This window comes from Esox lucius, chromosome 12, assembly GCF_011004845.1.
Source record: "Esox lucius isolate fEsoLuc1 chromosome 12, fEsoLuc1.pri, whole genome shotgun sequence".
In the NCBI taxonomy this organism is placed as follows: Eukaryota; Metazoa; Chordata; class Actinopteri; order Esociformes; family Esocidae; genus Esox; species Esox lucius.
In genome coordinates, this window is record NC_047580.1 from 7,559,487 (window position 1) to 7,586,881 (window position 27,395).

General features: G+C 44.1%; 1 protein-coding gene across 2 annotated transcripts; it reads left to right on the forward strand.

The window, feature by feature from the left end:
* The first annotated feature begins 260 nt into the window (after positions 1-260).
* Positions 261-26,720, forward strand: zmp:0000000926 (ataxin-1-like). Of its 2 annotated transcripts, none has more exons than XM_029124350.2 (3): positions 261-740; positions 22,457-24,157; positions 24,395-26,720. In XM_029124350.2, exons 2-3 carry the CDS (start codon positions 22,616-22,618, stop codon positions 24,860-24,862), a joined length of 2,010 nt encoding a protein of 669 aa, XP_028980183.1. In that variant the 5' UTR covers positions 261-740; positions 22,457-22,615; the 3' UTR covers positions 24,863-26,720. The 2 variants fall into 2 exon arrangements, with proteins under 2 accessions (XP_028980183.1, XP_028980184.1); XM_029124351.2 differs by lacking the exon at positions 261-740 and adding an exon at positions 17,976-18,480.
* The last annotated feature ends 675 nt before the right edge of the window (positions 26,721-27,395 follow it).

Below are 27,395 nucleotides of genomic sequence, written 5' to 3' on the forward strand. Positions count from 1 at the left end.
GACAGATTTTTCACCTTGCTGTCTCTGGGATTTGATCTAGCAACCTTTCCCGTGACTGATCAGATGCTCTAACAGCTAGACTCCCTGCCGCCTGCTACTGCTAGCTAACACCGCTGCTAGCTCACGCTGCTACAATGAGCCTGACTCTATCAGCTATCAGCTCTGCACTGTGCTCTGGCTAATTATACACACAGGGGGAGGGCAGAGGGTGGGAGGGCGGGTCTAGAGAGGGAAAGAAGGAGGCATAGGAAAGGGGAAGAGGGAGGAATGGAGAGAGCATGTGTGTGCCTGGGCGTGTGTGTGCGTGTGTTTGTGATGAAAGACGAGAGAGAGTCTGTGTGAGAGAAAGGAAAGGGGGAGAAAGGCATTGTAAGTTTATGTGAGGGAAAAAAGGAAAGGGATAGAGTGGTGTATTTCTGTGCGAGAGAAGGAGGGGGTTCTAGAGATCAAGCGAGCTACAGTGAGAGAGAGAGTGCACTGGAGGAAGAGCTAGCTTGAGAGGAGAGAGTGAGGGAGAGCGCAAGAGTGTAGAAGAGTTTAGAGCAAACAGAGTGTGAGACAAGGTGAAGAGGAAAGAGCAGCGTGAAAACAGTGACTCGGAGACAGACAGTAAGAGTTAGACCAGAGGGAAATCGCAGTGAGGTTCACAGTATCAAAGCTGGATTTTTCTATGTGCTTTACTGCTGGCTGATCCAATGATAACTCACTCCATTACTCACCAGGCAGAGACACCCAGAGAGGTAGGTGACCGGGACACTTTCCACCCTCAGACAGTATGTGTTGAGTGTGTGTGTGTGTGTGTGTGTGTGTGTGTGTGTGTGTGTGTGTAAGTGGGCATGTGGGTGGGTAACAGTGAATGAGTGTGTTTGAATTTGGAGTGTGTGTGAGATGACAGACAGTTTAATTAACAGGCAGACATGCAGAATATAGATGGATATAAATAAATGATAGCCAAATTATGATGGATGATATGTGTGTTGTATTAGTGGATTGTGTAAACATGTGTGATAAAAGAAGACTGTGAGGTTGGCACTGTCTGAGGTTCATGATAGAAGTCAGTGGGGGTGAAACAGAGATACTCCATGCATTCATTCATTCATGTGTGTACACTACTGCATTCTGCATGTCAGTGTGTGTCTAACAGCGTGTGGACTTACAACATACTTTATGGATGTGTGTATATCTGTGCACTAGTGTGTGTGTGTTTTTGTATGAGTGTGGGCACATTAGAGAATGTACATATGCCAGAGCCCTGGTCTGTGTGTGCGTGCGTGTGCGTGCGTGTGTGTGTGTGTGTGCGCACACACTTGTTAGTAATTTTGTGTGAGGGACAGAGAGGTGTACGTTCACCATTAAGCTTGTCTGCAGAGCCGACCTCAGAATCAGAGCAGTGGGCTGAAATAGAATGAGTCCAGAGATAGCCACTCACACAGAGAGGGGCAAATATGAAGAACACATATGGAGCTTGTTGTGGAAGATATCGCAGGGGGCAGGGGGATTCCAAATGTAGTTGGAGGGGCAAAAGAAAGACAGACAGACAGAGGGATGGATGATACACAAATTGCCTTCATTTCTAAATGAATAAATAGTCACTGAAATTACTAAATGGAGGACAAACAAAGGTAATTGTATCAGGTTACAATTAAGGAGTTAAGGAATTTGACTAGACTGATGTGAGAGGTAGACACGGGAACAAGAGTTCTTGGGTTGGGCCCATTCATACATGCTCTGGAATTCAGTCAACCTCACACAGTAGACAAAAACCACCTGCATCTATATATAAATAGTTGTGGGTGTGTGTGAGATAACTGTGTTTTCTTCTGCAGTACTCATGAGCCCTCCTTGTCTTGCTGCTTGTTGCGTGACACTACATTGTTCGAGGCAGTGCGAATACATGCATGATTACATTGGTCCAACCATCGCAGCTCACCCAATCAAAACCCTCTCACTCAGGGCCGGCTCTAGCCTTTTGGGGGCCCTAAGCTAAATTTGATTTAGGGCCCCCTCCCCTAGCAATCCCTTGTGGTCAAGGCGCCCGTAGCGGTCCGCTTATGTCTCTTATGCTTAGAACCGGCCCTGCTCTCACTCTTTTGGTTTCTTGGTAAAAGTGACTTCTTCAGTGACTACTTCAGGTCACTTTTCCATTATAACGTCCATTCCCGAGCTTTTCACTCTGCCCTGCCATGGGGCCAGACTCTTAAGCTTCCACCTGAGTTTATTGTTAAGGGGAGATGGAATTCTGCAAGTACAAGTTGGTCCACTGTTAGGAAAAAAACAAACAACCTTGGTTCACCCTATCCAGCTTGAAGTGTAGTGTTTTTTGGAGTCCTCTCGTGTCTGACAGCTCTCTCACAGTATTTCAACGTGAAGGTATACTGTGTATCGTATTATAGCGTAAGACTATGCACGGTCAGCATCTGTGAGTCTGTTACGTGAATATGAATCGATTGTGCTTTCGACCGTTCCAACGTTGTGTTTGGTGTCAGATTTGCCCTTGCCTTTGAAATGACTAAGCACAGTGTGTTTGTCTCTGTGTCCATAGACATTGTATGTGTGTGTCTGTGCAAGCACGTTCGTGGGTGTGTGCGTCTGCGTGTGTGTGTGTACGGGCGAGGTTTGCCCGGGTGGGGCTGGCTGAAGTTAACGCATGTGGATTTATTGTGTTAGGGCTTTCTTTTCATTTGAAGGTGTAGTCTTGCCTCTCCACCTCGAGGTCATCAACCCGGAATGGCATCTGACTCCATCGGGCCCGTCAGTCGCATTCACCGTCAAACACGCGTCCTCATAGGGGAACTGATTGGGTGTCTGCCACTGTCTTCTGACTCCTACACCGTTGACCGATTATACGAGGATCCAATACGTTGGAACGGCAAGGCAGGAAGCTTAAAGAGCTCAGGGTCACCTAATAATTCACCAGGGTTTATTGCACGAGCAGCGTGGATAATGTAAACTGTGTTACAGTAAATGTCAGGTTTACTCTCAACTGCCCGCGTGTCATGTTGGATGAATGTGTGTGTGTGTGTGTTTGTGTGTGTGTGGGGGGGCTGTTGAAGAGAGTGGATCTCTAAATGAGAATGAACTGACTCTCCTTTTACAAACATCTGCACACACACAAACACACACACAAACAGGGTTGAGTCGAATCCATTTCAATTCCCATCATTTCAGTAAGCAAACAATTCCAAAACGTTCCTCATTCAAACCCGTCAGATTTTCAGGTTTACTTCCTGAATTCCTTGTCCTCTGACTGCGTCGTTGGCCCTTTAAGAGGTTTATTTTTACAGGGCAGGCTCATGCATGGAGCGAGGCACAGCACAGAGGAGGCATGGACTTGTAACTGTGACTTGCTAAAACACATAGACCCTTATAGGACTTTGGTTTTGTGTGTCTGTGTGTGGTGGTGGTGGTGGTGGTGGTGGGGGGGGTGGTTATTGGTGTTTGAATGCATGTTTGTTACACCATAAATGGTCTTCACTTCAAATGGACATTAACACCCTTCAAATGAACTGTAACACTGTGTGCATGCGTGCATGAGCGCTGGACCTGATATGTGACCTTTGACCCTGTACTTAGACATAAATGGAAGGCTATGCACAGAAAAACAAATATATGTAATCCCACATACATACATGCCCTGCCAGAGTGTGCCCTCTCCTACGTGATATACACCCACAAGTACTCTTATAGCCCAAAAAAATTACATATACACACACACACATTAATTCTCCCCTACACACACACACACACATTCATTCTCCCTTAAACGCACATGCTGCACATTTGAAGACACGCACAATTTCACACACAGGTGGGACGGAGAAAACACACCCACTGACCAAATGACTTACACATGGCCTGAAAACATCCACCTGCCTTACGCAATCCGTACGTTACATAAAGCCCGGCCTTGCTGTCGTTATCACGGGCCTCACCTACATTGACCCATCTACATTCACACACGCCCCCCACCCCCCGTTAACAGTCATACACTCCAGTAAACTCAAGCTCTATCCCTCTCTCTACGTGTGCAGAACACACTGAAGCAGAAACTGAACGAGAGAAAGTGATGCATGGGAGATGTAGAAGAAAGGCAACACACGAAGAGAGATGTGCAGAGAGAGGGCTGAGACAGATGCAGGATCTTCATTTGAGAATGTTTTTTTTTCTGAACGTGATCAAGTACAGGAGGGGTGAAACACATAGTGCATTTGATCAAATTAAGATCTCTACAGTAGTTGGTGACTGCAGAAATTGATAGGCAGAGGGATATAAGACTGCTAAAGGTTTCCCATCAAATTCCTTTAACACCAGTGGAAAATATTCAACGATGAGGTTTGTGTGTGCGTGCATGGGCGTACGTTGTCACATGTATGCACATACGTCTATGAGTGTCTGCATGCGTGTCTGTGTGCGAACGGGAGTCCCTCAGCTCAGCGTGGGTCCCATTCTGAACCCGGGGAGAGGATAAGCCCATTCTGTGAGCAGCAGGAGAGCAGGTTGATAGTTGGGGCTGCGCAGTAATCCAATAGTAAAGTCAAACAACTACACTGGGCCCGACAGCTCACACACTGGCACCGATCCACCGTCATCTTCACCTCCTCCACATTCCAGACTCTCAAGCCAATGTTTCCCTCCAGAGACTTGGGGACTCGAGTCTCGGATTCGTTTGTAGAGTTGAGCGGACACGAGAAAAAAAAGAAAAGCTGAGCACTACAGAACCAATCCGAGGTCTTAGGGGCGGGTCTTGATAATGGTGCGGTAGCGTGGGTTTTGCCTGGAAGCAAGGGGCGTGGATTTTCAAAGCAGCGGGTGGAGGCTCGCTGCCACACTGCGCTCGCGGGCTTGTAGCCACTCTTTTGAAAATAGCTGACACCACACTACCAAAGTCAGCCAGGAAAAGGATGAAGATCTTGGATCAACATCAACCCACAGCAGAGCACATTAGACAGGTCCGACAGGAGCGTACAAACTGGCACAGGTGTGTGTGTGGATGTGTGTGTGTTTGGATGTGTGCGCGTGTGGATGTGTGTGTGTGTGTGTGTGTGTAGATGTGTGCTCGTGTGGATGTGCGCGCGTGTGGATGTGTGTGTGTGTGTGTGGATGTGTGCACGTGCACGTTAGACACATGACTCAGACAACTGGATAGGATCCTTTTGTCCTTACTCACTGTGTGTTTGACTGTGTGCTGTGTTGACTTGGGTAACTGCTCCGTAATGAACAGCACTGTTGTCCTCCTCCGTCCTTCTGAGTCTACAGCAGGGGTTGTGACCTCTCACCTATGCCTCCCACTATACCTCCCACTCCGTTTCCATTGGGTGGGCCTGCTGTTTCTCTCTGTCCTCACCGAGACTCAACTTACAGGAAAAAATATCATACAGACATTTGCATGCCCAGCACGCATACTGACAGGTACGAGGCCTAGAGAGAGGGAGAGAGATACTGTTCTAATTTCAGACATAATGTACAGTATTTATCCTGTGATAAAAGGTGTGAGTGGGCATCTATTTGAATAAATGTATTTGATATAAAACATTATAAAATGAATCCATTATTTATTAACTTTAAGAAGTCTTAAGAATCATAATGACACTAAGATTTTATATAATGTATAAACAGATAGATGGACAGTGCCATCAATAAGTATTTGGAAAGTAATGCCAAAATTGCTATTTTTGTTGTACCCACAAGGCATTTGGAAATACAATTAAAGTATAAATATAAGGCAGAAGTACAGACTGTCACTTTTTATCATGTCATGTTTTTCCAAATAAAAATAACACTTTCAGAGTTCCAACCCTATTAAATGTGAGCACAAGTATTGGGACAATTCGACTTAAAGGAAATGTGAAAATATAAAAGCAGTGAGAATGCGACCCATTGACAGCAAATCTTGGTATCGTCCTTTGAGATGCTTTGCCAAACCTTTGATGGAGGCATTTTGAGCTGTTGCTTGTTTTGGGGAGTTTCTGACTTCAGTATCCTGTTCATCAAGTGAAATGCATGTTAAATCTTATTTAAATCAGGCGGTTGACTCGGCCCATCTAAAATATCCCCTTTTCCGATGATTGGTCATTGTGCTGCAACATTGTGAAGTGCCACCCAATGAGTCTGGTGATATTTTCGTTGGTAGCCAAGGTTATAACATTTCTGAATAGATTCTGCTGCTGCCATCATTTGTTACATTTCCATTTTTCCATTTTAGTAATTTAGCGGACGCTCTTACAGAAAGTGCATACATTTTAGAAGGGATATGTGAAATAACCACACAGTTTATTAGTAAATGCATTGTACTCAATGAATTAGTTATAGCCAAAGGTCAATGCTGTAAAGAAGCCTATATAAATAAACATAAAACATAAAAAGTTAACAAAAGACAACCAACAGAGGTGGTGGCGGTGGAACTATTTAACATTTTCTGTGTGAGTTTTCTGTGCTGCTTCCTGAGTTGAGGTAAGGCCATACTCAACCAATATCGTAGTGCATGAACCTGCAGGACAAAGTCACTGCCTTGATGTAGCAGAAACCAACAGCGTGTGGTTGAGGGTTGCACCAAGGTTCTTTGCACTCTGGGAGGAGGACAAGGAGCAACCATGGTGGACATGTCCTGGAGAAGACTGCCCTTCCTGTAAAAGAAGAGCACCTCAGTCTTGTCATGGTTAAGCTTGAGGTGGTGGCACAGAGAGATGCATGTTGTCACCTGGGTGTCGGAACAGAGCCAAGACATGGTGTATAGAGAGAAGAGGAGAGGGCCAAGAACCAAGTCTTGGGGAACACCAGTAGTAAGAGGCTATGCGACAGACACCGATCCTCTCCATGTCATCTGGTAGGAGTGGTCTGCCAGGCAGGAAGCAATTCACAGTGTATAGTTCACAGTGTTAAAGGCAGCAGAAAGATTAAGGAGGATGAGAAAAGAGGAGATTGAGGTAGCTTGGGCAGTACAAAGAGCTTCTGTTACATAGAGGAGAGCAGTCTCGGTGGAGTTGCTTGTTTTGAATCTTGACTGGTTAGGGTCAAGGAGATTGTTTCAAATGTGTTAAGAAGAAAGTTGGTTGAAGAGCGCTCAAGTGTCTTGGACTCACTCATCAATAATGATGAGAGAGAATTGTGGATGGTTTTTGAGTAAAGTAGTAATTTTATTTCTGGGTCTAAGATGTCCCTCATGGACAAACCCTGCCCCCTAATAATTGATCATTTGTTTCTGGCAGAAATATAGACACTGGACTGCCCAGTTCCCCACCCCCAAAAAGGGTATACTTAAATGTCAGTTGTACTTTAATACCCCAAATATAATTAACATCATATTAAAATAATATTAACAAGTATTTTTTACATACTTGTAAGCATACTTAAAGGAAAGGTTTGCTGTTTTTGATCCTGGGGCATTTTGTGGATTATCTAGCCTAATCCTGGACTGTGGAGACATTATTTTTTGGAATGAATCCGGTTTTGAGAGTTTAAATTTTTTTTCAGGAAGCCTCTCCTGGCTAAAATGAAAGTGATCAGACCAACAGATATAGCTTTCAAAATTATATGATACATTTGTTTTTCCAAAACGGGAAGGCCAGGGTATATAGGTTTCGGCATGTTCAACAATTTGTGCCAAAACAAGCATTGTATCAATGGTTATCGCTGTTTATTCTTTCTGGAAAATGGATAAGCAGCTGCCACACGGATGAATATGTCTCTGAGGAGGCTGTATCCGTAACCGGCTTTGTATACAGAACTGTAGTTCACGTTAGCTAGTATCGACTATGAGCTCAAACAAAAATATCAGCAACATTTTCGTCAGCAAGCAATCTAGCTCAAGACAAAAATCCATAATTTGTTGGTCTGTCTACGAGGAGGTTCTACAACAGAGGCGTCGCTAGGATCAAAATACATTCGGGGCTTAGCCCACCTTCCCACCCCGCCAGGGCAGAAGGTATAGGGTTTTGAATGTACACGCTAGCAGCCTACACATCTACATTGTCATAATGCGTGATCAGAATTAAAATGAATAGATATAATGCATTATAAGGCATTCATTTATATCCAGGTGTGTAAAAAAGAAGACTTTTAACTTTGAAAGCACTACTATACACTACTGTTCAAAAGTTTGGGGTCACAAATAAATTTGCTTGTTTTTTAAGGAAAAGCACATTTCTGGTCCATTGCAATAACATCACATTTATCAGAAATACAGTGTACTGTAGACACTGTTAATGTTGTAAATGACTATTGTAGCTGGAAACGGGTGATTTTCAATGGAATATCTACATAGGCATACAGAGGCCTATTATCAGCAACCATCACTCCTGTGTTCCAAAGGCACGTTGTGTTTGCTAATCCAAGTTCATTTTAGGCTAATTGATTAATAGAAAACCTTTTTTGTGACTATGTTAGCACAGCATTCTGTAGACTGGTTGAGCATGTGGACCATTAGCGTTTGTGGGTTGAAACAAAGAAAAGTCTTCTGAAACTCATCAATCTATTGTTGTTTGGAGAAATGAAGGCTATTCGTACAACTATGTGTACAACTCCCTTCACAGAAATGACCAAATTGGCTCTAAACAGAATAGAAAGACAAGCGGGAGGGCCCGGTACCCTACTGAGCAAGAGGACAAATGCATTAGAGTGTCTAGTTGGAGATATAGATGGCTCCCAGGTCCTCAACTGGCAGCTTCATTAAATAGTACCATCAAAACACCAGTCTCAATATCAACAGTGAAGAGGCAACTCCAGGATGCTGGCCTTCTAGGCAGAGTTTCCAAGATAAAGAAAATTCAGACCGGCCAATACAAAGAAAAGATTAAAATGGGCTAAAGAACTCAGACACTGGACAAAAAAAATCTCTGAAAAAATTCTGCTTGTCCTCTGCAGATAACAATGTAGAAGTTCATTTGTATTTTTTTCAATTATCAAAAAGTGGATGAATCAAACTTTAATTTGGCTTCAAATGTGATTTTAGGTCATGAAAATAATCACAATATAAAGTCCTGCAATGTGCTTTTTAGAACTTTACTTGTACACATTACTGTGCTCAATTTGTCAGACAAATGTAAACCACATTTTAAGCCAAAACATTCAGAAATTCTATCATGTTCCATCTCTTATTTAGCTCCACTATCCTATATGCATAAGTTAATAAGAATGAAGTATATCCAATGCTGTATATCCAAAATATTGCCTCCTCTACATGAGGGAAAATAAGTGGCTAATTTGCTGTCAAGGGATTGGGATGAATGTACATTATTTGGATGTACATGTATTTGGGCTGTCAGTAGTTACAGTGTATAGCAGGGCTGCTCAATTCTGATCCTGGAGATTTACCATCCTGTAGGTTTACTTTCCAACCCCAGTTGTGACTAACCTGATTTAGCTTTTCTTCCAGCTCATTATTAGAATCATGTGCGCAAAATTTGGGTTGGAGAGAAAACCACCAAGATGATAGCTCTCCAGGAACAAGATTAAGCAGCGTATGTGGAGCACCATTCAATCTTCCAAGCTATCAGAGTGTTAGTTGCTGCAACAAGGTATGACAAATTCACTCAAATATCCAACGTTTTAATTCCCCTTAGAATAACATGTTTTGGAGGTCGAGACATAATACTTAGACTTCATTAACTAGTTATTCTACAAAAAAAGTGTTGAAGTTAGCGAAAGACTTTCTTAAAAAATTTATGTGCCGGCATAAGCAGCTCTGGTAATTTAACCCATTGTTTGTGGTGTCAGAGTCGGCAGTGGAACCACCCATTCACCCTATCCATCCTCAACAGCATAGCAAGTTGTCGGTTTTCTCATTACACTAAAATATACAACTGCTTATTATTGCCCATACTGGCCAATGTTCTCTTATGCCTCGTTTCCACTGGTGCCAAACACTAGTGTTTCACCACAGAGTTCAGAAATGGGCCAGCGCCATTCGGCTTTAAGACTTAGGTTTCAGGTTCACATGTTATGTGCTGCGAAAATGCTGTGCTATTCGAATAGCAATGTTTAGCCTATCATTTGCTGAATCTTTAGGCTTTTCGTAATGGTTTTCATCCGATCGAACAAACAGATCCCTGATAAAATAAAGAAAATAAAGCAAAAGTACAGGGAATCAAAGATTTAGAACGGAAAGAGTTGAAACGGCCGAAGGTGGTACGATGCCATTGACTTAATAGAAAACGGAGCACTGAGAGCGAGATGTAGCCTGCAGAACCTATAATAACCCAAATTACCTAAATTCTCCCAAATCCTTTTATTAAAGGTAGACAGTTTTGACAAAATACTTATTAAACTAAATAATGAATACAATAGCTTACTGTTACGAGTGTTATGAGTGTATGTGGAGAAGGAGCCGGTGGCAGGAGTTTGAGGAAGAAATCAGTTTTATTACTCAATGCTGTATTATAAACAAACTGAGCATGGTGTTATTGTTTATTTTACTACCAGAAAAATATCGCCTTTTATTTTTTATAACCAGAAAACCAAATGTTTAGTTGAAACAGGAAAGTCTAGAGCCAACATTAGCATAAATCACTGGCGTAGCCCTTGTACCGGGGTAAAGCACCAGTGGAAATGCAGCTTAGTGACAATTTTCATCAGCTGGACAAACATCTAAAATAGAGATGGATCTGATCTGAACTGCCTGGTAGATGTGATCTAAATCGTATCCCTGCACATCTGACTACTCCAGATAATTGCTGGTATAAGTGACTACAGCAATCAAGACATTATCATTTCTGATTATACCTTAACCCCTGTCACCTTGGCGACGATGGGTTGTTCTCCAGCAGGTCCTGGGGTTTGGTCTCCATGGTGATAGAGCCATATGCTTGACTGTGTCTGACAGTTTGTTACCATAGCGATTTGGAGAAAACATTGTTTGACTGATCGTCTGTGGCCAGCAGTGTCAGTGCTTATGAGACTAGACAAAGAGCAGCCTCTCTCTCTTTCCCCACTTCTTTCTTTTCTATCTCATTTTCACCCTTTCTCCCACTTTTCCATTCTCTTTCTCGCTTTCTACTACTCTCTCTGTCTCTCTTTTTCTACACCAGCACTCTTTCTTTATTCTCCCACTCCCACTTCCCCCTTTCTCTCTTATTGTTTTCTGTTTGAGTGTGTCATATATTGCTGCATAGTTTGCTAGAGGAGCTGGTACAGCTTGACATGATCTGAACACATGGCCTACAGGCCTGGGAGCAAATAATGACCATCTTTGTATAGCATCCAGTGGTGATGCAGTTATTTGCATTAGTAATGCATCTCAATGAAGAGGATCCAAGACACCCATTTGATATTAATTCAACTAGTCACAAAAGCCTCCCTCTCTTTTCCTTTCTCACTTTCTCTCTCTTTCTCTCTCTCTCTCTCTCTCTCACTTTCTCCCTTCCCCCTTGTTTTCTACTTCTCTCTCTTTTTCCCATCCATCCTCCCTTTCCACTTTTTCTCTTCCTTCCTACCAACCTCTTCACTCTTCCTCCCTGTCTCTGTCTCCCTAGTAAGCGGGTCACTGATCTCATAGCGCATGAGTTCTGCTCACACCATGGGTTCTGAGCTCGGCTAATCTGGTCCGACTGGCAGCCAGGAAAGACTGCTGTTTGAGTGTGTCATATATTGCTGCATAGTTTGCTAGAGGAGCTGGTACAGCTTGACATGATCTGAACACATGGCCTACAGGCCTGGGAGCAAATAATGACCATCTTTGTATAGCATCCTGTGATGATGCATCTCAGTGAGGATCCAAAACACCCATTTGACATAGATTCAGGAGCTTACATTATTTACATGCATGATAAAAATCATAGTGAGTCTGTGTATGCATGTTTTTTTATGTGTGTGTTTGTGTGTGTGTTTGTGTTTGTGATGTTGCCTCATGAAAGCCTCAAACCCACTCTTTGGTTAGTTTGAATGCTAAGGAGGCCTGATATGACTATTAGCTAGTGGAAATCTGATCAAATGAAATTTCATCAGATGACTGTTAAATGTCAAAGAAAGAAAACAACACAACCACTACCAAAATGTCAGTAGTGTTTTTTTTTAGAATACCATTTACAAATTATTTCACAGTCCCCGAAGGGCAGCATGAGTATATTCTTGGGCAGTGTGTGTGGGTGTGCATGCTTTCATGTCTATTTAACACTGCGTGAGTGTGTGACAGAGAGAAAGGAGATGAAGGAGTAAATAAGAAGAGGGAGTGGATGGAGGAGGACAGGAGAGGAGGTTCCCGGCTCCCACTCTACTGAGTAGCTGACCTGGATGTAATTAGCCCAGTCATATTTTTAACTGATACTGCGTAAAAGCCAGCTTAAGGAGCCATAGCTGCCCTATTTATACCCATGGGGCTAACAGCCTGTACCACTACGGGTCTGGGGGGTTGCTTTAGGCCGTACCAATGAGGATTCACAGGGATTAGGGAAGTTGTGCAGTAGGCTCCCCTTCTGCCCTAACCCTCTGTCTCTCACTCCATCTCTTCCTTCTCACTCGCATTAAAACTGTAATGTGCCTCTCACTGGCACTTTTTAACGGTTCTACTGATTCACAACGTGGCTGCCTCTGGACACGTGGCTGCCTTTCATCCTGTTTGAGAATGGGTCAGGTCCTGGAAGACTGACATGGCCTGAAGCCCAATCCCATCTCCCATATCACCCTGGACACTCACAGGATTACCTAAGGCATCATGTAGATAAGCCCCCCCCCCCCCCCCCCCCACGGGGAGACAGTAGTACTCTCACACAGTTTACATTCACACACATAGTCAACGGAACACGTGTTTTTAGGGCAGTGTTTTTAAGGCTCACTGCCCTCTCTGTCCTCTTCTCCTCTCTTCTCCTCCACGGATGGAGAGATCTGTTACATTCAGCAACAAATTTCCGCTGCCTCAGGCGTCCATCACATACCCCCCATGCGCCGGGCTGAAATGTGATCGGGCAGTAGATAGCCGCCTCTCATCGCCAGGGAGGAAAGTTTGTAACAGCGTTCTCATCCAAACTATGACTTTTGGAGCAAAATATAAACGGGATTGAATTTTGCTCCGGATGTTGTTGAGACTTCCGTTCCTAGTTGGTATGATGATGACTTTCAACTTTTCTCTTTGACTTGTCAACGGTCCTAAAGCACTTTGGCCCATTTGGTTTGAGACATTGGATCTGTGCTGTTTGATGTTTGATTCCAGTTTCAAGCGTCGAAGTGCTATAGCAAGTATTTGATACACTGCCGATTTTGCAGGTTTTCCCACTTACAAAGCATGTAGAAGTCTGTAATTTTTATCATAGGTACTCTTCAACTGTGAGTGACGGAATCTAAAACAAAAGTACTTTAATTTTAAGTAATTAATTTGCATTTTATTGCATGACATAAGTATTTGATACATCAGAAAAGCAGCACTTAATATTTGGTACAGCAACCTTTGTTTGCAATTACAGAGATCATACGTTTCCTGTAGTTATTGACCAGGTTTGCACACACTGCAGCAGGGATTTTGGCCCACTCCTCCATACAGACCTTCTCCAGATTTTTCAGGTTTCGGGCTGTTGCTGGGCAATACGGACTTTCAGCTTCCTCCAAAGATTTTCTATTGGGTTCAGGTCTGGAGACTGGCTAGGACACTCCAGGACCTTGAGATGCTTCTTACGGAGCCACTCCTTAGTTGCCCTGGCTGTGTGTTTCGGGTCGTTGTCATGCTGGAAGACCCAGCCACAACCCAGCCACTGAGGGAAGGAGGTTGTTGGCCAAGGTCTTGCGATACATGTCCCCATCCATCCTCCCCTCAATACAGTGCAGTCATCCTGTCTCCTTTGCAGAAAAGCATCCCCAAAGAATGATGTTTCCTCCTCCATGCTTCACGGTTGGGATGGTGTTCTTGGGGATGTACTCATCCTTCTTCTTCCTCCAAACACAGCGAGTGGAGTTTAGACCAAAAAGCTCTATTTTTGTCTCATCAGACCCCATAACCTTCTCCCATTCCTCCTGTGGATTATCCAAATGGTCATTGGCAAACTTCAGACGGGCCTGGACATTCGCTGGCTTGAGCAGGGGGACCTTGCGTGCGCTGCAGGATTTTAATCCATGACGGCGTAGTGTGTTACTAATGGTTTTCTTTGAGACTGTGGTCCCAGCTCTCTTCAGGTCATTGACCAGGTCCTGCTGTGTAGTTCTGGGCTGATCCCTCACCTTCCTCATGATCATTGATGCCCCACGAGGTGAAATCTTGCATGGAGCCACAGAACGAGGGAGATTGACCGTCATCTTGAACTTCTTCCATTTTCTAATAATTGCGCCAACAGTTGTTGCCTTCTCACCAAGCTGCTTGACTATTGTCCTGTAGCCCATCCCAGCCTTGTGCAGGTCTACAATTTTATCCCTGATGTCCTTACACAGCTCTCTGGTCTTGGCCATTTTGGAGAGGTTGGAGTCTGTTTGATTGAGTGTGTGGACAGGTGTCTTTTATACATGTTATGAGTTCAAACAGGTGCAGTTAATACAGGTAATGAGTGGAGTTCTTAAAGAAAAACTAACAGGTCTGTTAGTAGGTGATCAAATACTTACGCAAATTAATTATTTAAAAATCATACAATGTGATTTTCTGGATTTTTAGATTCCGTCTCTCACAGTTGAAGTGTATCTATGATAAAAATTACAGACCTCTACATGCTTTGTAAGTAGGAAAACCTGCAAAATCGGCAGTGTATCAAATACTTGTTCTCCCCACTGTATGTAAATTGTGATGGATTACACAATTTATATTTGTTTCATTTGATTGTCTCTCTGTTTCTGTTACATGCTTTTTGTACACTTCTGAGGAGCAAAAATCCCCACAAGGTTGATAAAATAAGGGAATGTTGACCTTGCGGCCCAGAAAAGTTTGGGTTTAGAAATGAGGTTAGTGGTTAGGTTCATCAGTGTTCCAATTAGGCTTGGTCTTCGGTCATTATGAAATAGCCCTGTATCCTTTGATCCAGTTATAAAAAATTAAGATGAACTTGTTTTACTTGTTTTGCGAGCTGACATTAATGCAGCTGGAATGATATTAAGAATTAAGCCCAATGGGGACTGAAGTTTTCATTGCTTGAAAACTGTGCAGAGTTGAATCCTGCTTCAGTCCTGATCTAGGCTAAGCTTCGAGTATCTTAGTTATGCTAAGATGCCTCAAGTAATGCTAGAATTTCAGCTAGTAAGGGTTAGGGTAAATGTTAGGTTGTTGGTGTTAAAGGAAGAGTTAGAGTTAGGTTTAGGTTTTTTTTCCCCACAAGGACGGAGACTCAGAATTGTGTGCATGCGTGTGTCCAGTGGAGTCAACACCAAGTTAACCACAGTTGAAGACATATAACATTAGACTGGGATACTGAGGGAGGCAGTGGTCTAAGGTCGGGTTTAGAGGGATATAAATAATTAGAAATGTCAGCTAAATAACATTACATTTGTGTGTATATATATATCTATATATATCTATACATATATATATATATATATATATATATATATTAATAAATTAATAAATTAAAGGTTAAGCCAAAAAATTTCATGAATGTAAACAATGTTTAAAATAAAACTTTTAACAAATCTTATAAAGGACCCCTTACAGTAGCTTGGTAACCAACCCGGCCCCTGGTTCAAGCGATCACTTTGACTGGGAAATACAGTTTATCCTAATGTACAAAATCTAAGTTGCATCCCGGGCGGATTGGTGGACTATGTCAGACAGGGCTGCCTCACCTTGTTAAGCTCTAGCATCTCCTTGTGGTGGTTTGATGACCTGAGGGCTCACTTCTGGTGGTTTCTGTGAAAACTTCCTGTTTGAGCTAGAGGTGTGATAAGAGGCAGAATGGCTTGGACGACTGTGTTCAGGAGCACATGTCCTGATCGACACTTCCAACCCCACCAGGAGTCATAACCATAATCACGAACTGTCTCCCAAAATTTAGAGTGGAGGAAATAGGGGAAGGTACAATCAAACAAACACAAAAAAATAACTTTACTCTTTTAATATGGAATAAAATTGCATATTGCAACAACCAGGGCATGATATGTACATTCATTTCTCCATGAACAATTGTAGTGACACACACTTTTACAAGTCGTGTGCATGTTCTCTGTTCCCCTTTCATTATGACTGGACTGCTGCATCTATATTTAAACATTGCTGATCACTGGAACTTTATCAAGAGTTCATGGAAATAGATAAAGAAACTGCATTTTATTATATTCATCGCACATAATACATTTTAGAACAATATCAATAGGCAGAGTATTGATAGTTATGTTTGACATAGTGGTAGCAGAAGAAGAAAATGAGGATGTGAAAGAATAATAGTAACAAATATTAGTTAATTAATAATAATAACAAATATTAGTGGTAGTATTAGAGTTCATGGCTTAACAGTTGGCAAGTATTCCAAAATAATTTGAATCCTTCTTGTTAACAAATAAATTAAAGAAAGGTAAAAAAATTAATAAATGCATTGATCATTGAAAATCTCTAATGTACTTTAAATAAATATGCAAAAAAAATCCTTTATCTAGTATGTACAAAGATATCAACAAGTATTGGAATAAACACACCCAGTTGAATCCATAATCACATTACGAGTTTAATGATTTGTTTTCTTTTTACCACTTATTAGTTACTGTCTATAAATATAAAATATCACAATCACAAAATAAGAATCAATTGAAATAGGAAAAATTGCATCTCCTAATTGTAAATCTCCTAATTGCAGTTCAAATTTTTTTTATACCAATAAATACAATTATTAATTTAATAAAATATCAATATTTTATTTCTGTATTTCTAGAAAGATCGTTATGCTTTGGTTATTTATTTATTCATTGCTTTTATTACAACTGTTTATTACAATTTTGCATGGAACAAGCAAGCATTCGCTCCATGATTATGGTTGCATGTCAATGTCATTTATTGACTGTTATGTTTTTATGTAACACCCCTAAGGTCACGCAACCTACCATTTTTGCTTTTGAGTAAACCATGAAAACAGAATTTAACAGGCCTTTACATATCACCTAACTTCTAACACACAGTTTTCTCCTTGACACTGACTCTAACACATGGCCAATAGTGTGAAGGTTTGCAACAGAGAGACAAATCTCAAAGGTCCATTTCCAGTCACAGTTGCTGCCAACAAGTGTGTTTAATCTTGTAGATGTTTTTGATGAGCTCTGCACATTTATTTGTGTATACCAAACTATACTGTATGGGATGAAGGGTGTTTTTCACTCCTGCCCTAACAACTGTGTGCGCGTGTACATGTGTATCAATAATCCGTGTGTACGTGCATGCAGCTTGTGTGCTCGTGGGCATGCCTATTCTGTTCTTTGAGACCTGAGCATATTTTCCATAATGACTCTAGTGATAGTTTAATGGTATTAATATTAAAAGATTTCTCTCATCATGTTCTGTGATACACTAAGGGCTATTATCAAATGTTCTCTAAGATACAATAGAGAATTCTTTACGGTAGCATGAGTGGATATTGAAGTTAACCTCTGTGTTGTACAGGTTTTACCGATCGGTAGGTAGATTTGAAAAGATCTTCACAGTACTTTCATCCGTGGGCCTCCAGACGATTGAATGGCCTTTCAGTTTAGACCGAATCAGCTTCCTCATTGGTCTCTATTGTCACAATGGTTCTGCCGCTCCTTCATGCTGAACTTCTGCAGGAGTCTCTCTGAGGTTCAATCATTTGACTAGAGCTTCCAATGCACTTCTTGATCTGTTCGTGTGAGTTTGTGAATGTGAATGTGTGTGTGTGTGTGCGCGCAGGCTCGGACGCTGGTGTTTGTGTGTGTGTGACAGAGAGATGAGAGAGAGAGAGATGAGGGAGAGGGAGAGATGTGAAGTTTAGCTTTGAGTCAGAGGCTGCAGCTGAGAGTGTGTGTGGGATGAGAATCCTCCATTTCCCTGGTCTGTCTCTCATCAACACACTCAACGACGCCCCCCACCCACCCCCCCACCACCTCCCCCCTTCATTATCATTGAAGACAAGACACCCTTGTGGAGAAGTGTGAGAAAGATGCGCCGTTTTCAGGGGAGCGTGGTTGTATGTGCGCGCGCGTGCATGTGTGTCCGTCCCTTTCACGGTGAGTAAGGAGAGTGGGCGGTATCAGCAACTGGTCTGCTGCTTAGGTGGCGTAGCAGACATGCTTCTCACTGCGAGATATTACTCATTTCCTCAACCCCAAACACACACACACACGCAGTCTCAGTTAGACACACGCGCCGAAGCGCGCTGACACACACACGCAAGCCTACAGCTACTCCGTGTTGTTCTCCGGTTTGGTGGGCTTGCTGGTGCTATTTCTCACGTACCAACGGAGCTCAGTGGCAGAGTGCGGCTTCTAGATGTTGTCTTCATTTCTGCCGCCGCTGTGAGTAGGAAGCGGTCAGGGGAGGGGCGTCCAACCACCCCACCCCCTCCCCCGGAGGTTAGACGCTTGACCCCGGAGGACTGCAGCATGTACGGTCAAAGAAAAACATTCAGGTCGACCGTCCACTCTAAGGTCAGTGATCCGCACGGAATATTTCAGATCCACGTGGAACAAACGACTCCATGAAGCCGTCAACTCCCTTCTGCTCTCAGCTGCTCTTTCACATGTCCAAATGCTGTGTAGCTGTTTAGAACTGGACTACTTGCTTGCGAATCGACTGAGTTCACTACTAGGCTTTACTTTCCACACCCTCAGTTTCAGAGTCAAATTTGTGAGCCTTCAGTGTTTATGTACATTGACTCACCGACCAGCTCAGAGTGGGTGGGGAGTTGCTGTACTGGCGCGGTCATACCTGTTGGTTCACGTAAGTTAGTTGGCGACAGAGGTGGAAGAGCTATGAGTCATTTTGGGTCCTCACTGTGGTCAGTCTGAGGGTATCATTGTCATTCAGGACACTGGGTTAATAATACAGCTTTAATCTACTGAGAAAAGAGACATAAGAAGCAGAATGGAAAGCATGGAATTGGTACTTCAGGTATTTTTGATAATATTTCAAAAATTACTTTTGCCGTTCAAAGTCCATTATATCCAAGCTTCTTCTTCAGAATTGCTAATTTTCTTAGGTTTGTTATTGCTCAATATGCATTGGACAGGCTCTGTAGTATTCAGAAGCAATAGATTTGGATGGTTCCTTTCATACGATTGTCTGAGACCATTCAATCCGTATCACGGAATTCGAGCATTACAGAGTGATGCAAACGTAAAACCATGTTCCTGAGCATAGACTGCTTTCACGGTAAACTACGCGTCAGTATGCGATACGTTGTATCGATTTACCTTTGTATCACAGAACGCGTAATGCACCATCTGATATCACATAGAATAGAGTTATTATAACGTCCTAACAGTGTTATTTCAACATTACCACAACACTCAAACCACACTGCGTAGCTGTCTCTGTGTGTGTGTGTGTGTTGTGTGTGTGTTTGCGTGCATGTGCATGACCATGCTCATGCCTAATCAGTTGTCATGTGTAGGAGGTGAGGGAGTTTTTCTTAAGCTGAATCTGTAAAGCAGGGGAAGGCATGAAGGCGCCAAAAAATTTTGTTGGAGAAAACGGCCTGTGTGCTAAATTTGAATAACTGTAATAATAATTGTAATCATTATTTTTATGAAACATTCCCGATGATGTTAGTCACCAGTTTTTGTATTTGTTCTATAATTTTACTTAACTATATTTATTTATACCAAAAAAAATAATGTTTAGGATAAAACGCTTGCTAAATAACCTGTAGAGGTTCTACCCAGAGAGAATCAGTCAGTCTGAAGGACTCTCTGTTACTCTGCATCAGTGAGATGGTGCCTCACAGTCACAATGGAACTGACTTGACTTGGCAAGCTGTACTCCTGGCTCTGGTTGATGGGATTGGCACAGGTGTGTTAATATGTTATTTTGGGGAAGACAGTTCACTGAAACCATGTTCCTAAACATGCGTTTGTCGAGGAAACTAATGATGCCTTTCTTAATCATAAACCTTGATATCTAGCAGCTCGTAAATAGTGTTCTATAGTGATTTAGTTCACTACTGGGAGAATGATTTTCTGAAATGTTTTTGAGGTAAGCAACTATAGAATTGGACTGTGGAGTTTGGGTCCTTTCCGGGACTTAAAACCCTGACAATTTGTAAATGCTTTACAAGCAGCAGTAGTTTCTGGTTTGATTAGATGAAAAAAATCAGGAATGTGTGAAAACTGAATTTATACTGGTACAGTGATTTGAAACTGTTTCTGCTAGATTCCATAGTCACTAACATAAAATATTCTAAAGTATGAAAATTTATGAAAACTAAAACAGTTAATAAAATATCAAAAGCTAAAAAACTGCTAAAAAACAGTTTTCAGCTATGAATCTTTTAGCTATGAATCCGCAAATAGGTAGGGTTTTGAACGTGAGCTTTCATTTTGCAAGGGAATATATTTTTCTTACCTCCTTTGCACAAAGAGAACCACAGAATCACAGTTTTACTCATGGGTCAGAGAAATATTATTAACTACATATATCAATACAGACAAGCACTAAATTACAAAGTGATTGCTCCACCAAACAAAAACATTATTTAGTAAACATCTGTTAAATTCCCATTGCTTCTTGTCCATTAGCAGCTCAGAGTAGGTCCCAGAATGTCCAGCCAATGCTAGAAAATTGTGTATTTGTCCTCCATATGCACTGATTGATTGATATTCAACCAAGCGTCAGTCTATCCTGTGAGGCAGCTGAAAACACCCAGCTTTGCTCCTACCTCCTTTTCCCACTTTTATTGGAACTCTGAGTAGTTGACGAGTGACAGTTTTCCCTCCTCCAGAGAGAGTACCCGATGTAACCTGTCTTTCCTGTGTGGACTCAGTTTCCATAGCGACAGTGTGGCGGGTAGCGAGACGGGGAGAGTTGGCAGAGTTCAGTCGGGGCAGACAGGCGTGCAGGCGAGCCAAGCGGTGAGCGGTGTGGAGGACTGGCGGGCAGGCCGGTGGGGGGCGTGTGCGGCGGTAGCAATAACAGTGGCGGGAGGAACAGCTGTGCTGGCGGCTCGGTGGAGCTGTCACATCAAAGCGGCTCATTTAGAACATTTGGAGAAGAATTAGTGGAACTCCCACGCACTGAAACACTGAATGAAACAGGACTGCTCTGCACTGATAGATACACACAGGGAAACGGTACACTCTCACTTGAACGATACACACCCACACACAGAAATACACACACACACATTATACTATCCCACACACACACATTATACTATCCTAGTGAGAACCCCAAACATGACTTCCATTTCATATCATATGTTCTCTAACCCATAACCTAAAACAAACCATTACGCAAAATGTCAAACATTAACCTTAACAAGAACCCTAACCCTCAACCCCCACCCCAAATGTAACCCTCAGAATTAACCCTTGAGGCAAAACCGTTTTTTTCTCTTTTTCTTAAGGGGACAGGCTAAATGTTTTAGTTCTTGGGATTTCTGTTTGTCACTAGTATATTAAAACAAGAACAAACACACACACACACACACAAACAAACAAATCCCTGTGGTGATATCAACAGTGTACCTCTCAGTCTGGGGTGGGTGGTGACCAGTACTGTCCATCGCTGGGGGAGTGAGATTGACTCATAACTGCCTGACAGGGGTGTGTGTGTGGGTGTGTGTGCGTGTGTGTGTGTGTATGCCTGTGTGTGTGTGTGCGCAGTAGTAAATAGGACATAGAACAGCCCTCAGGGTTGTGACAGAGGCTGTTCTTGAGAATAGTATAACCCATATCTCCATATTCAATCCTGAGGGAAAGATAGATGAAAAGCACCCTGCTGGGACAGAGTATAGGATGTGGGTTTTCACAGCTATATTGCACTGCGTCTGAACTGCACTGTTCGCACAATGTGTGGCATATTTTTAGAACACTTGTGGGAGTTCATTTGCTTCTTGAATGAGACCAGTCACCTGGATACTTTAATTTAAACCGTATTACCGGGAACCTCTATGTGTGATACAACTACATAGATCTGGAGCTGTTAAGAATACATTTGTGAACTGGAGTTATTAGTCATGTTGTTTGTTATGTTTACCTAACAGACTCCAGACTCAGTAAGGTAAAATCTGCACTGTCTTAGTTTTTTAGCCAAGTTTTATAGCAGGTCTAGATGCAGACCAGATCCAGAGCAGAATGTAGATCACCGTAGACTGGCCACAGGATAAAGCTTTATAAATGGCAAGATGTCCTCTCCCCAAAACAGTGTGAACGGCTTCAACGGGTCACAAGAATGTTGTTACAACACTGATAAAAGACAATTCTGACCAGTTGAATCTCAGCACTGCTGAGAGTAAACGCTCAAATATAAACAGTAGCTTCTTCCGCATATGTCCCAGTCAAACCTGATGACTCTGGACAGCCAGGCCTGACCAGCTGTCTATGTCTCACTCCGTGATGTTCACACTTCACTCAATCTCCCCCCCCCCCCGACCCCCCACCCCCCCCCACCCCCTCCCCTGTGTAGGTGTTAGGTGGTTCAGAGCTGGTGCCTCAGTGACCTGACAGCGATGTGGTGTCGAGGCCCTCCCCTCTCTCTGCACCCCTCGTTTTCCCGCAAGACCCATATGACCTAGCCGTCAGCCGCACGCAGGGGGCCCCCGCCTGCCGCCGCCGGCGCCCACCCATGAATCCCAGCCCCGACCGTGGCAAAGAGTGCCTCCCCCCGAAGAAGAGGGAGTCCCGGCAGGGTTCGGCCGAGCAGCGCCCCCCGCTGGACGAGTTCAAGCCGCCCGCCGTGCCCCCCAGGACAAGGCCTGCCGGCGGCTCTGGGAGGGGGGAGGGGGGCAGAGAGAGCAGCGGCGGGGCACATACGCACTCCCACAGCCTGCTGTCTTCTCCCACGCCCCCCCTCCCACCCCCAGGTATCCACATACCCATGCCATGGCTCCAGGCCTACCCCCCGCCTTTTCCCTTACACTCCAACCAGGTAGGGGAAAGGCGGGGGTCGAGCTCGCCCTCCTGGAGAGACGCTCCTCTCCTGACCTCCCTGCATTCTCGGTGGCTCCAAGGTGAGATCCCTCTGACAGTGCCACCCTGCTCATCCTCCTCCTCTTCCTTCAAAAGCCCGTTCCCGGCCGACTCCAGGGAGGTGTGGCCCTGTTTCAACACAGGCCGGCGGGACTACTGCTCCTCAACCTTCTTCTCCCCATCGCCCCTGTTCAGCCAACCCTCCCTCTACCCCCCCGACACCTCCCTCACGGAAGGGAGACGTAGATACCTTGGCAAGAGGCCCAACGGGCTGGATGGGCCCGGCAGCAAGATAGCCCCTGGCTCCCGGGCGGGGCCCCCCTCAGGGGAGTACGGGAAGGGACTCAGCGGCAGGGCGAGTCTGGGAGGTGGCCCCCACACTTCCCACACTGCCGACGAGAGGCGGAGACACTCCGAGGATCCCGCCGCGTGTTTCCAGCCAGACGCAGTTTTCCACGATTCCCGCGCGCCTCCTCTAGAGGGCCCCGACTCACATTCCTCTCCACAGGACAGGGACCCCCGGACGATGTTGAAGGCTAGGAGCTCCGCCCTGATCCCAACCGGCTACCAGCCTCACGGGGCAGAGCCCCAGACCCCCAGGAGAGGGGAGTCGCTGAACCCCGTTGGGGATTATCCATCTGAGGCCCAAATCTACTACTCCTTGGGGTCCATGTACCCCACCCTTCCCCCCAGCCACCTCAGCCCACAGGCCCAGGTACGAGAATACCCTGGGTACAGCTCCTCGGGAAGCCCGCTGTATGGCCTGCCCTCCATGAAGAACTCCCAGCGCTCCCCGCAGGGCCAGCCCAACAGTCACAGCGCCGACAGAGACCGAGACGGGCAAAGAGACCGAGACGGAGAGCGCGACCGGGACGGACACAAGGACAGGGAGCTCTCGCCCGGGCGGCTGCGTTACCCCCGCTCCTCCCCCCTGCTCCCCCCCCCCAATATGACCACCTCGCCCCCGCAACACCGCAACCCCCGAGCACTCCTACCTCACTTTGCCAAGGGTTCGCTGATCGAGCTGGCGGGGGGCCGCCTGAAGCTTGTGGAGGAGCTGAGGACGGAGGACTTCCTGAGGAGCGCCGACACGTCCCCTGAGTTCCACCTGAGCACCTGCACCGTGCTGCTCATCACCCCCAGCAACACGCACGGCTTCAACCACCTGCAGGTCCTCCTCACAGATCGCAACACTCAGGTCAGGGGTCAACCTAGTCAACTTTTTCGTGCTTGAGAAAATGCATTTCTAGGAAAGTTAATAGCAATTTGTTACTTCAGCCAACGTTATAGATGCTGTCCAGTTGGTATTATGAACAGATGATACATTTGATTTCAGCAAGGATTGGTCAAATCATGAAGTACTCTACTTGAAAAAAGTGTTGGATCCCAGCATGGTGGTGATATTGTGTTGTTGTTGTGTTTGTTCTGTCTTCAGGAGTTACTAACAGTTTTGGTGGAGTACCCGTTCTTCGTGCGGGACCGCGGCTGGTCGTCCTGTTGTCCACAGAAAACCTCCCAGCTCTATGGCCTATCCTGCCACCAGCTCAGCGAAGGAGACATCTGCCTGGCACTCACCCCCACGTCGACACCTCGCACACACGCGCGCGCAGCCCCCCGGGGTCACTGCACACCCACCCGGGCCGAGACAGGGGTCGGCACACACCGGGAGGACATGCCCCCTCCGCCTCCTCCTCCACCTCTCCCTCTTCCCAGCCAGGGTGTCGCCCCTGCTCCTCACCTCCGCCCAAACGCTGCAGACCCCCGAGCACGGGAGAGGCCTCGCCCGCGCAAAAGGCGGTGGTCCGCACCTGACCTCTTCCCCCCTACCGGAACCGCCGAAGCTACCAGGACTGTAAACACCACAGATTTACCTCACGGCTCCAAGCAGAGAAAGTGGCAGTAGAACTTGGACACCCACAGAGACACACACACACACACACGAGCGAGCGTGCGCGAACACACCCTCTTTGTCTCATGCACAAGCACATGGCCACAGAGCAGGGAGATCATGAGGCCGAGCTGCAGGGAAGGACAAAGAAAATGCCTCTTTACCGGTGCCCACACTGTTACCCAAAGTATGAGCTCATGCCTCTTTCTCCGCCCACCAGCCCCGCCTCCCTCCCTCTCTCCATTTAGCGCACCTCAGACCCAGCAAGACAAGAGACTCCCAGAGAGCTCCATAGAACGAGACATTTAGTGAGACAATCAAGCACTTGTCTGTGTTCACTCTGTTTTTGTAACAGTTGTCCCACACGCCTACTTTACTGATGTGGTTTTTCTGCTGAGTAGCGATTTTCAATCAGTGTTACAAAAAGTCAACTCTACAGAAGAAGTTTGTTGCAGGTATATGAATATAAATATGACTGTATATTACATTACAGGTGTTCTATAAATATGCTAGAGCGATTTAATGCAAACCCTCTGATTGTCACTTTCGTAACGCATTCTCCGTTTATGATTTTCTCGCTTCTTCTGAGCCGAAGTTTGACGCTCCGTCAGTCAGTCAGTTGGCCTGGGCAGGCTAGGTGAATGAATGTATCAGCAACAGTTCACCTTTACTATTCTCGTTATCCGGGGGGGGGGGGGCGGGGGGGGGTAGTCCCGTCAATCGTTTGTTCGCCAAGGCATTACCCTCCAAAATGTTCTTAACATTATCTCAAAGGGAAAAACACTAAAGAAAACTGCGTAGCAGACAATCTCCTCCCAAACCGGCGGGTCTGTGACACCTCGCCTTAACACTGAGAGTGTTTTTCCATTAAAAAAAAATTAAGCTAAAAAATTCTGAAACGGTTGGATGCTGGGAGAGTAATGGTGCTAACAGGTTGGAACTTGATGCTTTGCAAACATTTGGCCCGGCTGCACCCTGTACCTCTTCTGCCCCCTTTACTTTCTTCATGTACTGTATATGTTTGAGCGCAGGGAAAAAATATTACGTTTGAAAGTATTTTAAAACTCAGATACGGGTATATTTTCTGATTCAGCACACTCTTTCACTTTAGTTTTTCAAATTTTTTTTCTTTGTTTTTCAAAAACAAAAACCTTACCAGTTTGTTTTTTTTCTTTGTAAATGTTATAGCTATAAAAGTTGTATATTTTTAAAATTGTGAGTCTGTTATATGATGTTCGCTATAAAAAAAATTATTAAAAAAAAGCTTTATAGATTTATACTGAATGAGGTCACTTGCTTCCTCGTACATTAGCGGTTAGCAGAAATATCCGTGTTGACCAGTGGCTGTTCCACGTATTCGATCTATTCTACAGCTAGTTCACCTGATTCCACTTGTCGACCAATCACATGTGAATGAACTGGACGAGCCTGTTGAGGGCTACAATAAATATTTGAAATGTACAGTGGTCCTTGAGGAGAGGTTTCAGAAACACAGCCGAACCTGATGTTGATTGATTTCATTTTTATAAGTAATGTAGACACAGCCCCATGAGAAGTCACAAATGATGTCATACAAAAATAACAATGTTCAATTCTTCTATATAATGGCTATTTATTTTCTTTATAAAACCCCAATACAATGAAACACCAAACAAAGCATGAATTTAATTAGTGTGCTATTTAAATTACAAGCACATTTCTAACACTCCTGTTCTAAGATGACAAGACAAGATTTTTTTTTTAATTTTTTTTAATAGATTTCAACATATACTTTATGATTGACTAGATCAGTGTTTTCCAATCCTGGTCCTCGGGACTCAAAGGGGTGTACGTTTTTGTTTTTGCCCAAGCAACCACTCATCTGTTATAAATGTTGCCCAACCACTTACACACTTGATTGATGTAATCAACCCATCATCAGATCTTTCATCAGGTGTGTGAGTGCTTGGGCAAAAACCAAAACCCTTTGGATCCCGAGGACCAGGAATGGGAAACACTGGACTAAATCTATAGGAAAATCTCTGTTATTCACATATCTCACCATCAGACTATATACAGGTGCTGGTCAAAAAATTCGAATATCATCAAAAAGTTTATTTATTTCAGTAATTCCATTCAAAAAGTGAAACTTGTATAATGTATACATTCATTCCAAACAGACTGATATATTTCAAGTGTTTATTTCTTTTAATTTTGATGATTATAACTGACAACTAATGAAAACCCCAAATTCAGTATCTCAGAAATGTGAATATTGTGTAAAGGTTCAATATTGAAGACACCTGGTGCCACACTCTAATCAGCTAATTAACCCAAAACACCTGCAAAGGCCTTTAAATGGTCTCTAAGTCTAGTTCTGTAGGCAACACAATCATGGGGAAGACCGCTAACTTGACAGCTGTCCAAAAGACGACCATTGACACCTTGCACAAGGAGGGCAAGACACAAGAGGTCATAGCTAAAGAGGCTGGCTGTTCACAGAGCTCTCTGTCCAAGCACATTAATAGAGAGGCGAAGGGAAGGAAAAGATGTGGTAGAAAAAAGTGTA